Below are 17,844 nucleotides of genomic sequence, written 5' to 3'. Positions count from 1 at the left end.
GAAAACACATCCGTCAAACCATTGATGAAATAACGCGTCTGATACAAGAAAACGGCAACAAACTACTGACAGAGTTGAAAGGTGAATACGAAAAACGAAAAGTTAACTTGACTGCACAATTGAAAGAACTAGATATTGGTGAAATGACCTGACAAGTACTCGTGAATATGTTGAGAAACTGATGCATTATGGGAATGCTTCACAGCTTATGTCTGAAAAGAGGAGAGTCGATCATCAAACAGAAGAATTGCTGAAAGTACAGACACAGGTAGAGCCAGTGGAAGACGACTACATGGAAGTTTCAACCACGTGATGACTTCTGCAGGGGGGAGAGTCTTGGCACAATGAAATTCATTCCGACGGTGTACAAAGTGGAGTCAGTCACTCCAACAGTTCGAGTTGGCGAAGACATCACATGCACCATTCGAAGCGCGAAAGAATCAAGCCTAAACAAGGAAGAGGTATCACATCGTGTCCGAATTGAAGCTGTGATGAAGACACCTGACGGTAACATACAGAAAGTGGAAGTCAAGGACAATGAGAATGGAACAATGACTTTGAAAACACGTGTAGAGGTAGAGGGGGAACATAGATTGTCAGTGACAGTATGTAAGAAACCAGTAGAAGGATCACCGGTTAACATTAAGGTTATCGCTAAGAAAGGGTTGGTGTGTAAGTTGGAGAGAAAGGTTCAGGGATCGGTCAGTTTAATAAAATACGGGGGATGACAATGATGAGGAACGGTGAAGTGTTGGTTGCTGAGTATAGCAATCAAAGATTACAAAGTTTTACTGTAAATGGAAGACATCGGAAGATGTTCAAGTTTGCAAATGTCAGTAATTTCTATCCCTATGATGCAGCTGTATCAGGGATTGGTAATGTCTTCACTACAGATACTAAAATAAGCAAGTAATTGTCTGTGATGAGAATGGTGAACTAATCAGGTGTTTTGGAAAGGGTAAGATTCAGTACCCAATTGGTATCGCTATCAATCCTGTCAATGGAAGGGTTTATGTTGTAGATAACTGGGCTCACTGTATTCACATTTACGATCAAGACGGCAATCACATCAAATCATTCGGAAGTTATGGAAGTCAGGCGGGTCAGTTAGGCGCTCCCTACTTTGTCTGTATTGACGCTGTTGGTAATGTCTATGTATCAAATTGTAGTAACCATAGAATCCAAGTTTTAATGGCGATGGTCACTTCCTCTATACATTTGGCTCCTATGGAAGTGGTGATGGTCAGATGAACTATCCCCGGGGAGTTGCTGTGGATAAACACGGCTATGTGTATGTCGCAGATTCACAACAATAACAGAATTGTGAAATACGAATCGAATGGTAAATTTGTTTGCCGTATCGATGATGTAAGTGACGGTCTTAACTATCCTATCGGTGTCTGTGTCACTGACGATGACAGAGTTATAGTGGGTGGAGCACATTAACAGTTGCATTAAAGTGTTCACGCAATAATTCTGCTAGTAAGAAGTTACATGGTTTGTTATTGCATGTTCTCTTGATGAGTGTAAACGGTTCCCATATTTCATAAAATATTTCAAGGTTCGGTGGAGAATAAAAATTGAACGTACATCCATCAAACGGCAAGCAAAGTAACATAATACAAAGCGATTTGTAGAACGATTAATACAGTACCACAGGGATTAAAATTACTTTGAACACGATTGGAACTAATTTGGGATAATTGGATGGTGAAGTAATGTCGATTTAATCTACAAATGCAATCTCATCTGCTTTTCTTTTCACATTACACACTTGTTTTTATGAGTAATTTGCAATATTGCAACATTCAGCTGTACGGCCCCAACACTTTTGAGAAATTTACAAAATATGAAAATCCAATTATCCCAAATTAGTTCCAATCGTGTTTTTCAAGTTTCTAATTTGTTGAGTGACACATTATATTGTCAGTACAACTAAATGTCTGATCGTGGCAATGTTTTTCTGAAATTTACTAGTGTATCGGTTCAAAGAGTTAGTATCTGTAACAGTGATGTTATTTTTTCAATAATCGTTTTTAATGTCAACTACATTTTCATTTTATACTCAAAACGTTCCAAGGCTTACCGTTACTCTGTTGAAGAAAATGACATATATTGCATTTAACACAGGAAACCAGGGGACGAATATACGGTTGACCTTGAACTTGATAATAGTCATTCATTTTTGGCGACCATGTTTATTTTAAAGATTGAGTTACGGCGCAAATTACAAGCCTGCACTTTCGGTGGTACCATGTGATCTTGATATCATGTGTGACGAACACGGATACAAATACAGGTATTCCTCAGTTAGATTTCTGTGATTGTAGTTGTAAAATAAATTAGTGAATTGTGATATTGCCATTTTATCTGACTTGCTCCTAATTTATAAATCACGTGAACAAACTTCCCTTCCGCTTTGGTGAGACAATCTACTGTGCGCTTCACCATTGGTATGACGTGTCCACTACTGTACGTAAGTACCCCAAGCGGTGGCTGCGAATAGCCTCATTGCCGAAGAGCTTTAAAAAAGTATCCGAGCACAATGAGGTAGAAGAACGATATCACGAAGTTTTTATTTTCAAATCTTAAAATTCAATAAGATTCTGTGACGTTTAACCTTTTATGCTACTGAATTTGACTTAAGTTTATTTCTCTTAGTTCTTGAAATGTTGTAAAGTTAAATCTATGTCATTATAGATATATGAGATTTGAAGTATTGTAACTCAACCTGTATGTCAAATTTTTCTTATGATTTCGACCAAGTCTGAGGCAATAAAGAGGTGAAGAAACTACTCTGGACATTTTCGTGTTTCATTAAAGATCTTTTGTCAATGGTTTCATCTATTAGCAAGTTCAGTACCTACAACACTGATTTGCTCGAGTTGACGAGTGTAACATTAAATGTTATCAAATCGTGTGACTTTCTGACATGTGCAGGCACATGGATATACAAAGACGTAAGGTGTAGCATAGCACCGTGTAAATGCATATACATAAGAGCATCGCCGACAGAATCGAAGGATGTATTAGGGGAAGTAAACAAGACTGTCCGAGAAAATGGTGTGCGCAAGCCCTGTATTGGCAGACGGGTGGGCAATATCGCAATTTTTATCGTATCAGCAGGCAAATAAAAACGGATGGACAATTTTTCAATAATCAGTAAGTGGAGAGTTAACTTTTACTCAGCGGATGTCTTTGAATAAAGCCCAGCAAGTGGACAGGGAGAGGGATTTGAGTGTTTTCGGAGATTTGACGATGGAGAGGGTAAACTCTTGTGACGGAGACAGAGCATGTGGTATCTTTTGTAGAAGGCATGCAGAGGCTGTAGGGAAGTTTGTTATAGGGAGAGGGTCAACCGGAAGCTAAATTTGGCGGCAGAGAGCGAGTGGGAAGAGGGGACTGTGATGGGTGGCCGAGGGGAATTTTTCAAGTATTAGCGGGAGGTCAGTTTTGAACAGCTTTCGTCCTTTCCACAGAACATTGTTCAGAAAGTATATGAATATACAACTGCGTTTCCAGTGGTAATTTCTCAAATTTGACTGGTTTTCTGTCCCAAATATACTATATTCTTGTCGTGAACAGTAATGTATACCAAAGAATTTTTTAACGAATTCCTCGAGTAAAATACGAGTTTCGGACTGTCCGTGGTTGGTAGCTTATGCAATTTCTGAGAGAGAGAGAGAGAGAGAGAGAGAGAGAGAGAGAGAGAGAGAGAGAGTATTAGTTTGTCGGCGGTTTACTGAATGAAGTTTACCAATATAGCCATGAACCATTCTATTGTCAAGTTTTGACATGAACGGCGGTAATGTGTCACCTTTACGTACTATCTGATATACTGTATTTCACAAATATAAATGCCTTGAAAAGTTATTGAAGATGTTTAATCACCACATATATTCATTTTAATATCAGTAAATTTCCTTCGAAGGCTGTAAAATACCACTTTCAAAAACCTGGACTAACGCTCGCCATTTGAACCACGAGGTACGTCTTGTCGATTGAAAATGATTTTCTCAATGACCTTTGATAGTATTCCATTTCGCAATGTAGTCTGGACTGAAGCAATGAATTTGTGCTTTATTTTCGTTTCATGGCGAAATTTAGACCAAAGTGCCCGAAAATCTGTTTTAAGGATTTTAAACATTCACACTTTCCTGGCCACAATTGGTAATTCGTTAAAAAAGTAACTTATATTTGTGTTTTAAATATCTGTGTTTTACATTTAATGTTCTCTGTTGTTCTTACCAGGATACACAGAATTATGCAAACTTTTCAAATTGTCACCTTTACACAATCGTAGGAAGGTTTCCGATCTTATTTTTTTATACAAATGTGTTCATTCTCTTGTAAATTGTACTTATTTGACTCACGTCCAACTGAATGTCCCGCTTAGTCTACGGGTAAACCTTCCATTTCGGGTACCTTTGTCCAAAATATGCTCGTTACACACACTTTATACAACGTGCATTGATATTTTCGACAGATTTAGTCTTTTTAAAATCAGTATTATGAATTATTTGTTTGTTCACTGTGTAATTGGCATTTTTCTTCAATTGTATATTTGTATGGAATGGTATGTACATTGTATGTTCTGCGGAGCTTGCCATTGGGATTGTACTCGTGCAGGTCATCCGAATAAATAAATAAATAAATAAATAAATAAATAAATAAATAAATAAATAAATAAATAAATAAATAAATACATAGAAATATATAAATCGGTGTTGCTGAGTCATTTTAGTTATATAAACTTGACCATCACAACGAGTGTTTACGGCCAGCCTTACCAGAAGTTTTTGTATTAGAACTCTGATCTTGAGGGTGATTGTGACCCCGAAGGATATGTAGTGTCATGGCACGCATTTCTGGGAGTCAACAAACTTTTTACTTTAAATATCTTACGGTGCGATAAGAAAACAGTCCTGAACGAACATTAAGTGGAGAGATGTTGTATTTTGTAGACAAGTGATATAAAGTGACCGTGAAGTGTGCATACGAGTGTGTAAGGGTCTGTGATTGCTTATGACATACTGGCTTCCATCCACTCGATCAACATAACAAACACCCAAAGGCCAGAATCCAGCCTATATTATCTACCGTCTAAGAAAGTAATTATTTCATGAGAAAGCCTTCAATAATTCATCAAGCTTCCGATATGGTATTTCTGAGAAAGTTATTCGCAGGTATTTGCATATTTAGATCCATGGTAGTCACGTGATCAATATCTCAGAAGTGATTGGACCAAATCTGCTGAAAATAAATACAGGGGAGATTGCGCAGATGATGCATTAATTGAGGCAAAGAATACGAGTAGAGGATTTATCCAGTATTGTAGACGAAATATTCATATGTCTACTCTTTCAGCGACCAAAGCATCGTCTATTATTCGTTTCCTTCACCGTCTGTCAACATATTAGCCAAGTCATTGATCATTCTGTACGAGCACATCGTAAATTCACTGTCACTGTTACTATCCGACTAAGTTTTACTTTGTTTTGTTTTGTTTGATAATCTTACTTTACAGGTACTTATTCACACTTTCTGAGTTCGTTTTTGTGTATCTTTTCCCGCCCCCGGCCCGCAACACTCTTGTTTCCGAGTTCCCAATGTATCTGGAATTCTCTATTCTATTTTCATGTTTGGTCCAAAGTCGTTTTTGAATGTTTCCCGTAGTAAAAGGATAAATCATCTTCGAAGCCCCTGAATTGTGAACCGCAAATTACAAACTTTGGCACCAAAGCTTGAAACTTTTAAGTTAATGACAAGGTGAGATAGGATAAAACAATTAGGCCAGCAAAGCGCGTAGTAACCATCGGAAGATGTTCCCCGGTGATTAGCAAAAGTGTTACAGATGAGCCCTGTCAAAGGATTGAGTCGTTAACTTTGTTTTGAAAATGTTGAAAAAGTTATCAATTTATATAGACCACTTGGCTATCATGTATGGACTGTTCTAGCATGATAAGCATGGGATATTTCCTCATGACATTTCAGAAATAAAAAATTCTTATATATATATATATATATATATATATATATATATATATATATATATATATATATATATATATATATATATATATATATATATATATATAGTGGAGGGACTGTTGTGCAGTGTTGTGTATGTACTCTTCTTTTGTGTTGTGCACTACAATTAAACTTTTATTTGTTCATCTCGTCTTATATCATATTCGACTGGATATAAAAGTAAATCTGTGTGCTGGACAGACCTTAAGGTTCCAAATTGATTGTTGCAGTGAACAATTGTTCTCTTGGTCATGGTAGACCAGTAAGCGCCGCATCAGCAATGCCGAAACCTGGTCCACACACAGCAAAATTACGGCCGAAAAACTACATTCTTTCACATAACGACAATCTTTATTATTTGCACCCTCTTAGATGTGGAGTAAATCCTGAAATCAAAATGAAACCCTCCGTCCAACTCTCTCCCAACTCCGTTTTGCCGCCCAGTTGTAAAAACAACCACTTGGTCGATTTATCCCGTATTAGATCGATAAAATAGCATGTCTGACAACCCCATTCTCGTAATGGGACTCTAACGTCCAATAATTTTGTTCTGAAATAACACCGTCTGCACACACTGACCTATGGAAATCCGGTCACGACATGCGACATGCGACCTGCGACTTCAAAACTGCGACCTGCGTCCTGCGAGTTTGAAACATGCGACCTGCGACTTCGGCATTTAGACCTAGGTGTAACCTGCGACTTCAAAACTGCGACCTGCGTGTTCAGGTATGTAACGGTGCCGGAAATCGACAAGTGCGGGGCCAAAGTGAGGGCCAGCACAATCAAAGTGCGAGCGAATGTTAGGGCTTGAAGTGAGGGCTCTCACAATCGAAGTGCGAGCGAATGTGAGGGCTTGAAGTGAGGGCTCTCACAATCGAAGTGCGAGCGAATGTGAGGGCTTGAAGTGAGGGCTCTCACAATTGAAGTGCGAGCAAATGTGAGGGCTCAAGTGAGGGCTCTCACAATCGAAGTGCGAGCGTATTTGGGGTTGAGACTTGCGAAAATCAGTACTAAATTCACCTTGGATCGTTCATCTGTACAGTTTTTCTTGTTCGTTGCATGTTCAAGAAGCAACAATTAAAATACCTAAACCAGAGAGCATTATTTAGGGAATTTGAATAAATAATGGTTGTTCCAAGCCAAGTTTACATTGGCAAGGGAAAGCAGTCTCTTCATCACGTGGAGGGGGGCGAATGACTGTAATTACTTTGAATTCTATCTGAACACAGTCCTTCCTTCTACAGACTGTTCTAAAGTTTCCCTACGTGTAAATAAAGTACGCATCCATCAGTATCGGGACTCAGCTTCGTCGTTGCCAGCGACGCGGAACTCAGAGTTTCACATCGATTTGACAAATTATTCGATTGAGCATAAGAAGTGGAATCTTCCTCAGAGATGTGTGTGCATTGGCCGTACATTCCGTCAGAGTAAAAACATTCGATTGAAACCAAGAGTCTAACCAACAGTCGATCTGCGACTTACAAACTGCGAGATAAATAATGTCTAGGGCTGGGTGGGGTGCATGGTCACCGAATCGAAGTACAACAACCACAGAATAGGCCTACGTCTTTAGGCCTAAACTAGGTCATTTCGATCAGTTACCACTTTAGGAAAAAACATATATAACAACATGCTTGTTGAAGTAGGCCTATCAAAACAAATTTTATTCATGAAAATCGGTGATCAGTTGAGCATTGTCCCTTTGAAACCGGACTTTGAAAGCAACCGAACAACACGTAGGCCAACACAGCTGTGTCATCGAAGCTCATCTCTTTCCTAAATGACACCACCTATCACTGATATTACTTGTGACTGCTTTTCATACTCTCAATAAACACCAAATACCTAAAATCATGGATCAGGTCGTGATCTCGCAGGTCGCAGTTTCAAACTCGCAGGTGGCAGCTAGGCCAGAGCACCCGGAAGTCGCAGGTTGCAGTTTGACAAACACGCAGGACGCAGGTCGCAGTTTTGAAGTCGCAGGTCGCATGTCGCATGTCGTGACCGGACTGATCTCACTTGAAGCATTCTGACAGGCAGCCGATTTCACTCCATTCAGTCAAAACAGAGGGCACCATACCGTGTGCTCCTTCTACGACAAACAGAGTATACTCTTATCCTCGTGTTCTGGTTCCAAATTTGAGAAATTTCTGCAGTATTTTCTTCCATACGGCAGTCTTCTTGTCAGCCGATGACCCTATGTTACCTCGCGGCGCGACGAACTGCTGTTGTTCTGAGTACTGCAAACTGCTCAAATTCTGAGAAATATGGTTCTGGACGCATGCGTACATTCAACACGTCTTGGGGATTTCCCTATTTCGACCAAATGAACAAAGTGCGCGCGTCGACGAACATAGACCAGAAACTTGGATGGAAATCCCGGATGGAAATATACCAACAATGCTGCCCACTTGCAGGTTCAAAATGGTTAATAATACTAATTTAACGGGCAATTGTCAATTCTTTTTGAGAAATATAATAAATGCTGGTACGAATGTATGAATAAAACTCCGTTTCCAATAAAAACCGTAAGCTTACTTGCCACGGGATTATAATGTGATAAACTTTTTACTAGCAAAGCTTTGCATAAGCAATCCTGAACAAGCAGGGGGCGGCATGCAAATAAAAAAACAAATTACTGACAGATACCGTGATCACTGTAACACTTATGGAAGATAAATTGTTTTTATTGATTAATCTGTCAAACACATCAACTGTGAAAAATAACTTTCTCAAACACGATTGGAACTAATTTAGGATAATTGGATGGTGAAGTAATGTCTATTTGATCTGCAAATGTAAGCTCATCTGCTTTTCTTTTTTAAGTTACACACTTGTTTTTATGAGTAATTTTTGATATCGCAACATTCAGCTAAAGGGCACCTAACATTTTTGAGAAATTTGAAAAATATGAAAATCCAATTATCCCAAATTAGTTCCAATCGTGTTCTGAACAAAAACCAACGATTCTTCCTAATAAAGCACACCTAATAACAGTTTAAACACACATCCAATTCAAATTTTATTAATTCAAAGCAAGAATCGTTATGTAATGAACGAGTCGAAATATGGGCAAATCTCATTATTTTATCGGCTCACATTACCGTTTACATTACAATGTAAAATTGATAAGCTTATACGGAAAAAATGCAATTAGGCCTATAACCACATGACTTCGCCTGACCTACAACTATCTCTTCCTTCTAATAGGCCTAGTAGGAACACTTTCGCTTTAACGGACGGGATTGTAAATTTTTGTCGTGTCGTTTGTTTTACGAAACAAATATCCCCTTCATCCTCAAACAAAAAAACCTTGAAAAATGATAACCCCTTTGACAGAATATGATAACATAAATGAACTCCCAACAGAAAACTATTAAATAACCATGATGTTGTACAATTTACAAAAATAACTAAGACTTAACTTTCTCATAAAGTATAATATGTTGTTCCACTTTATGTTGAAGATATCACTTTACAACGATGAAAAGTCGTATCACCTATGCTGCCGAGTTTTATAATATTATTAATCATTTCTATGTTCTACAAGTACATAAACTCGATGACGTTGTCGATTTTATGGTCATCATTTAATGAGAGCATGCAATATCGATCACCGTCGTCCAAATGTTGTGTATCTGCAGTGCGATTGCAACTTGTTCACCTTCGCCACTGTTGCAGCATATATCCTGCACTATAAATCATCATCACCATCATTATCTTCATGATGATGATATATAATGATCGCAACATCATCAGAGCATAACTTTTCATCTGATATCGATGTTGCTGATACCATCCTCCGAGTCATCACTCGAGGAAAATTGGTTAATTTCATCTTCTATTGAACGTAAAAATTCAACATCACCTGAATTGACATCGTAGAAATCTTTGTACAAAGTACTAAAATAATCATACCAAGTCTGGATACTAATGTCATTGCTAGGGTTTCCCCTTCTACCCAATAACAGCATTCAAAACTTTGAAGAATTCTCCCGAGTTGTGTGACGCCACTAGCAGACGGTTTCTAATGGAATTTTGATAATTTTAAATGACTAGCTTTACAGTTCTGTTTGAAAGATTTCTTTGCCGCTTTATAATTTTCAAGTAGATCCATTGTGCCAAACTGTCTGAATAATTTCAAGTTGTGATACACAGTACGTTTGACTTGTTGACATGACACATCAAACCATGGAGGCTGTTTGAAATCGTTACGAGGAGTACTAGTACTCAGCTGACGCCCATGTGCCTTTCACTATCATTTTCCTCAGAAAAAAAATTTTATTCAGAAACCTGTGACAGGAAGGAAATTTAAGTTGCATCAATGAGAATGAAAAATATCTTCTCATTTGTCTTTTTTTCTGAAATATGTCACGGTATCAATGTATTGTGTGATATTAGTGTATGTTGCGCCCTCATACTGGGTTCTCTTGGAAAAATTAGGAAAGGATTAGGATTTTATCATGCTTTTTATACGAACTGCAGATTTCATAGTGATTAGTACACTTAGCCAAACAGACGTTCGATTTCCTAAAATCCAGAGGTTCTAATATCTAATGTATGAAAGTTCCGCTCCCGAAAGCCCCCCCCCCCCAAGAAAATGTATAGCTTGTATGATGCTTTGCAAAACAGACTTTAAACATATATCTGAGACTGATATGTTAGGGTTACGCGTCCGAAGGTCGCGCCAAAAAGAATGCAACTGAATGATGTAATTCGTGGCTGGTATGTTATTCAAAAACACACTTACCCCCGCATTTCGAAAACATGGTGACCCTCTATCACCAAATAAAACAAACAAACAAACAAACAGGATGACCCCAATGAATCCACGATCCCTAACACCAGTTGAATTAGTAACCCGGGATCAGTACATCTCGGGTCTTTCTTTCGCTTATGCATTTGAGGAACTTTTACCTTTGTATTTGACGAGTTCAGGTAATTCTCAAAGCTATCGTTTAGTCTTTCTTATAAAATCCGCTCTTATTCGGTGCCTCACTGACTGATAGATCAATCAATATCTTCCACATACTACTCTTCAGTTTTCGCTGTACCGTCAAGTTCATAGCAGACAGTGATGTAATAATCACAACATTTTATTTACCATGGGGGATTCAAGATCGATGGAGAAGTTCGAGTTTGGCAAAACCTCCCCTTTACCACAATTCTTCGCTTTTTGTGCAAAAAAGGTTTGAAAATAAGGCGAAGTGACGTCGCATAAGCTTATGTTTTCCTTGGCGTGGCAGTATACCAAGATACCACGACGTCATCATGAGAACGAAGACTCTAATAAAAATTCAAGGACGAATTTGTGAACTTTAACGTGTTTCTGTAAAAGGAAAGTGACAAAGTTACAGAAACATAAGACGACGCAATGGTTGTTCAAATTACCTAACCACAACTTACACAAACAAGTGGCCATGTAACTGAAAATAAATGCCCCGGGACTTTACAAGCATAGTAAGTTCACATGATCTCAGAATCAATGAAGCATACAATGAAATAAAGTTGATCATACACATACGACCTCCCTTGAGGTACCCCCTCCCCAGGTTTACAGTTTGTGAGAGGAGCCGTAAATTCATTTGCATAATTTTGGCAGATACTGGTACTATTGTATCATACTTTTCTTTCACATATTCTTTCTGTAAACTGAAAAGGAGACTGAAAAGGTATTTGACTGACATCTCTGTTTGACATTTGTCACGCTTGTCATAGTTGTAAATTGTCGAAAAAATATGAATTAATATAAAATCAACAAATCTCAAGAAAACAATCTTCTTACTCAAATATCTTTTTTGCTTCGTAATCCACTTGGTTTTGTTCGTCAATTGGTTGGTTTTGTTTTGTTATTTTTTCCTTTGCAATATTTTCCACAGTGTTAGTAAATCCGTTTATACTTTCTGTATCCTTTCTGGGCCATATTGCACAGACGTTCTGAACATGATCCATAGATCACTGGTCCATCATGCATCGCTCACACGCCTGAAAAAAGTTGATAGGAAATATTACTGTATAAGCACAATTTTTCGCCTTCAATAACTTTACATGTATTTTTTTAGGTATCGTAGAGAATTATGTTTTACAGAACAAATATCACGGAGAACTTTGTTCTTAACATCATTGAAAAGTGTACTTTGAACCGTACCAAGCAAGGGCTGCTTTGAACTCAATGAAAATTTTGACCCCATTTTATCAATCCCATGAAGCCTTGCTTCCCGGAACTACTGAAACACTGAAGTCGTTTGACTGGTTTGAGTAACAAGTTGCGTAGATCATTTGAAATATCGTGAACAAAATGGCATCAAGTGGATCTCAACTACCCGAACAAATCGACGAGAATTTCCTACTCTGCGGGATCTGTTGTGAACGATATAAGAATCCCAAAATTCTGCCGTGTCTGCACAGCTTCTGTGAGCCTTGTCTGGGTAAGTTGGCAGGGAAGGGCGCCATTACCTGTCCAGTATGCCGTAGAGTTCATGAACTCACCGACAATGGCGTGGCAGGAATCCAGGTCAACATCTTCCTGAATGATTTAATCGCACTATTTGAAGAACAGAAGAGCGTAAACACTTCAAAGAAATGCGACGGGTGTGAACAAGGCGATGTGACAAAGCACTGTACCGTCTGTTCGTTTGATTTTTGTAGTATCTGCGCCACAACACACGGTAAGCTTCCTACAACGAAATCTCATCGCCTGCTCCGCTTTGATGAATATATAGCGGCAAAGTCCGCCGACCCAGCCTCGGTTCAGCCTCCTGTCTATTGTAACACACATCAAGATTACCAGGTCGAATTCTATTGCGATACCTGCAACAGTACGATCTGTCTGAAGTGTACTGCATTGGACCATTCGAAACCTGAACATCTTTACAGATGTGTGAAAGACGCGGCAAAGGAATTCACCAAAAACTTACACATAGTCATTGACAAAGTGAAAGTGAAAGAAACTGAAGCCAACAATAGCAAACTCAAAGTGCAGCAAATGTTTGAGTCTCTGGAAAAGTGCTTCCAAAGAGAAGAGGAAAGCTTGAGAAAACACATCCGTCAAACTATTGATGAAATAACGCGTCTGATACAGGAAAATGGCAACAAACTACTGACAGAGTTGAAAGGTGAATACGAAAAACGAAAAGTTAACTTGACTGCACAATTGAAAGAACTAGACATTGGTGAGAATGACCTGACAAGTACTCGTGAATATGTTGAGAAACTGATGCATTATGGGAACGCTTCACAGCTAGTGTCTGCAAAGAGGAGAGTTGATCATCAAACAGAAGAATTGCTGAAAGTACAGACGCAGGTAGAACCAGTTGAAGACGACTACATGGAGTTTCAACCACATGACGACTTCTGTAGGGGGAGGAGTCTTGGGATAATAAAATTCATTCCGACGGTGTACAAAGTGGACTCAGTCACTCCAACAGTTCGAGTTGGCGAAGACATCACATGTACTATTCGAAGCGCGAATGAATCAAGCCTAAACAATGAAGATGTATCACATCATGTCCAAGTTGAAGCTGTGATGAAGACACCGAACGGTAACGCGGAGAAAGTGGAAGTCAAGGACAATGAGAATGGAACAATGACTTTGAAAACACGTGTAGAGGTAGAGGGGGAACATGAATTGTCAGTGACAGTATGTAAGAAACCAGTAGAAGGATCACCGGTTAACATTAAGGTTATCGCTAAGAAAGGGTTGGTGTGTAAGTTTGGGGAGAAAGGTTCAGGGATAGGTCAGTTTAATAACATATGGGGTGTGACAATGATGAGAAACGGTGACGTGTTGGTTGCTGAGTATAACAATCAAAGATTACAAAGTTTTACTGTAAATGGAAGACATCGGAAGATGTTCAAGTTTGCAAATGTCAGTAATTTCTATCCCTGTGATGCAGCTGTATCAGTGAATGGTAATGTCTTTACTACAGACTATAGAAATAAGCAGGTAATTGTCTGTGATGAGAATGGTGAACTAATCAGGTGTTTTGGAAAGGGTAAGATTCAGGGCCCTATAGGTATCGCTATCAATCCTGTCAATGGAAGGGTTTATATTGTAGACCACAGTGCTCACTGTATTCACATTTACGATCAAGACGGCAATCACATCAAATCATTCGGTAGCAATGGAAGTCAGGAGGGTCAGTTTAACTATCCCTGCTTTGTCTGTATCGACACCACCGGCAATGTCTATGTATCAGATAGTGGTAACCATAGAATCCAAGTGTTCAATGGTGATGGTCACTTCCTCTATACATTTGGCTCCCATGGAAGTGGTGATGGTCAGATGAACTCTCCCCGGGGAGTTGCTGTGGACAAACACGGCTATGTGTATGTCGCAGATTACAACAATAACAGAATTGTGAAATACGAATCGAATGGTAAATTTGTTTGCCGTATCGATGATGTAAGTGACGGTCTTATATATCCTACCGGTGTCTGTGTCACTGACGATGACAGAGTTATAGTGGGTGATGACGGTAACAGTAAATGTTGCATTAAAGTTTTCACGCAATAATTCTGCTAGTAGGAGGTTGTATGGCTTGTTATAGCATGTTCTCTTGATGAGTGTAAACGGTTCCTATATTTCATAAAATATTTCAAGGTTCGGTGGAGAATAAAAATTGAACATCCATCAAACGGCAAGCAAAGTAACATAATACAAAGCGATTTGTAGAACGATTAATACAGTACCACAGGGATTAAAATTACTTTCAAGTTTCTAATTTGTTGAGTGACACAATATATTGTCAGTACAACTAAATGTCTGATTGTGGCAATGTTTTTCTGAAATTTACTAGTGTATCGGTTCAAAGAGCCAGTATCTGTAACTTTTGATGTTATTTTTTCAATAATCGTTTTAAATGTCAACTACATTTTCATGTTCTACTCAAAACGTTCCAAGGCTTGCCGTTCACTCCGTTGAAGAAGATGACGTATTTTGCATTTAACACAGGAAACCAGGGGACGAATATACGGTTGAACTTGAACTTGATAATAGTCATTCATTTTTGGCGACCATGTTTATTTTAAAGATTGAGTTACGGCGCAAATTACAAGCCTGCACTTTCGGTGGTACCATGTGATCTTGGTATCATGTGTGACGAACACGTATACAAATACAGATATTGCTCAGTTATTGTGATAGTGCCATTTTATCTGACTTGCTCCTAATTTATAAATCACGTGAACAAACTTCCCTTCCGCTTTGGTGAGACAATCTACTGTGCCCTTCACCATTGGTATGACGTGTCCACTACTGTACGTAAGTACCCCAAGCGGTGGCTGCGAATAGCCTTATTGCCGAAGAGCTTTAAAAGAGTATCCGAGCACAATGAGATAGAAGAACTATATCACGAAGTTTTTATTTTCAAATTTTAAAATTCAATAAGATTCAGTGACGTTTAACCTTTTATGCTACTGAATTTGGCTTATTAAGGTTATTCTCTGAGTTTTTGAAATGTTGTAAAGTTAAATCTATGTCATTATAGATATATAAGATTTGAAGTATTGTAACCCAACCTGCATGTCAAATTTTTCTTATGATTTCGACCAATAAGTCTGAGGCAATAAAGAGGCGAAGAAACTACTCTGGACATTTTCGTGTTTCATTCAAGATCTTTTGTCAATAGTTTCATCTATTAGTAAGTTCAGTACCTACAACACTGATTTGCTCGAGTTGACGAGTGTAACATTAAATATCATCAAATCGTGTGACTTTCTGACATGTGCAGGCCATGGATATACAAAGACGTAAGGTGTAGCATCGCACCGTGTAAATGCATATACATAAGAGCATTGCCGACAGAATCGAAGGATGTATTAGGGGAAGTAAACAAGACTGTCCGAGAGAATGGTGTGCGCAAGCCCTGTTTTGGCAGACAGGTGGGTAATATCGCAACTTTAATCGTATCAGCAGGCAAATAAAAGCGGATGGACAATTTTTCGATAATCAGTAATTTGAGAGTTAACTTTTGCTCAGCGGATGTCTTTGAATAAAGCCCAACAAATTAACATGCAAGGAGAGGGAATTGAGTGTTTTCGGAGATTTGACGACGTAGAGGGTAAACTCTTGTGACGGAGACAGAGCGTGTGGTATCTTTTGTAGAAGGCATGCAGAGGCTGTAGGGAGTTTGTTATAGGGAGAGGGTCAACCGGAAGCTAAATTTGGCGGCAGAGAGCGAGTGGGAAGAGGGGACTGTGATGGGTGGCCGAGGGGAATTTTTCAAGTATTAGCGGGAGGTCAGTTTTGAACAGCTTTCGTCCTTTCCACAGAACATTGTTCAGAAAGTATATGAATATACAACTGCGTTTCCAGTGGTTTGACTGGTTTTCTGTCCCAAATGTAATATATTATTGTCGTGAACTGTAATGTATACCAAATAATTTTTTAATTAATTCCTCGAGTAAAATACGAGTTTCGGACTGTCCGTGGTTGGTAGCTTATGCAGTTTCTGAGAGAGAGAGAGAGAGAGAGAGAGAGAGAGAGAGAGAGAGAGAGAGAGAGAGAGAGAGAGAGAGAGAGAGAGAGAGAGAGAGAAAATTAGTACTGACATGAACGGCGGCAATAATATGTCACCTTTATGTTCTATCTGATATACTGTATTCCACAAATTTAAATGTCTTGAAAAGTTATTGAAGATGTTTAATCACCACATATATTCATTTTAACATCAGTACATTTCCTTCGAAGACTGTAGAATACCACTTTCAAAAACCTGGACTAACCCTTGCCATTTGAACCACGAGGGTCTTGTCGATTGAAAATGATTTTCTCAATGACCTTTGATAGTTTTCCATTTCGCAATGTAGTCTGGACTGAAGCAATGAATTTGTGCTTTGTTTTTGTTCCATGGCGAAGTTTAGACCAAAGTTCCCGGAAATCTGTTTTAAGGATTTTTTAACATTCACACTTAATTCCTGGCTACAATTGGTAATTCGTTAAAAACGTAACTTATATTTGTGTTTTAAATATCTGTGTTTTACATTTAATGATCAGGATTCACAGAATTATGCAAACTTTTCAAATTCTCTTTACACAATCGTCGGAAGGTTTCCAATCTTATTTTTTTATACAAATGTGTTCATTCTCTTGTAAATTGTACTTATTTGACTCAAGTCCAACTGAATGTCCCGCTTTAGTCTACTGGTAAACCTTCCATTTCGGGTACCTTTGTCCAAAATATGCTCGTTAACACACCTTTATACAACGTGCTTTAGGTACTTATGACTATGTAGCAAAATTTATTTCGAGCATTGATATTTTCGACAGATTTAGTCTTTTTAAAACAAGTATTATGAATTATTTTTATGAATAATTTGTTTGTTTCACTGTGTAATTGGCATTTTTCTTCAATGGAATGGTATGTGTTTACGGCCAGCCTTACCAGAAGTTTTTGTATTAGAACTCTGATCTTGAGGATGATTGTGACCCCGAAGGATATGTAGTGTCATGGCACGCATTTCTGGGAGTCAACAAACTTTTTACTTTAAATATCTTACGGTGCGATAAGAAAACAGTTCTGAACGGATATTAAGTGGAGAGATGTTGTACTTTGTAGACAAGTGATATAAAGTGACCGTGAAGTGTGCATACGAGATGTATAAGTAAGGGTCCGTGATTGCTTATGTCATACTGGCTTCCATCCACTCGATCAATATAACAAACACCAAAGGCCAGGTTCCAGTTTGTATTGTCTACTGTCCAAGAAAGTTATTATTTCATGAGGAAGCCTTCAATAATATATCAAGTTTCTGATATGGTTATTTCTGAGAAAGTTATTCGCAGGTATTTGCATATTTAGATCCATGTTA

At 38.4% G+C, this 17,844-nt stretch overlaps 1 protein-coding gene across 1 annotated transcript; it reads left to right on the top strand.

The window, feature by feature from the left end:
• Positions 1-12,331: 12,331 nt before the first annotated feature.
• On the top strand, positions 12,332-14,548 carry LOC139136297 (tripartite motif-containing protein 2-like). The gene has a single exon (XM_070704024.1). It carries the CDS (start codon positions 12,332-12,334, stop codon positions 14,546-14,548), a length of 2,217 nt encoding a protein of 738 aa, XP_070560125.1.
• Positions 14,549-17,844: the final 3,296 nt, after the last annotated feature.

The sequence above is a fragment of the Ptychodera flava genome, chromosome 7 (assembly GCF_041260155.1).
Source record: "Ptychodera flava strain L36383 chromosome 7, AS_Pfla_20210202, whole genome shotgun sequence".
Classification (NCBI taxonomy): domain Eukaryota; kingdom Metazoa; phylum Hemichordata; class Enteropneusta; family Ptychoderidae; genus Ptychodera; species Ptychodera flava.
Note: the sequence above shows the minus strand (reverse complement) of the source record. Positions and strands in the feature narration are given on the sequence as shown.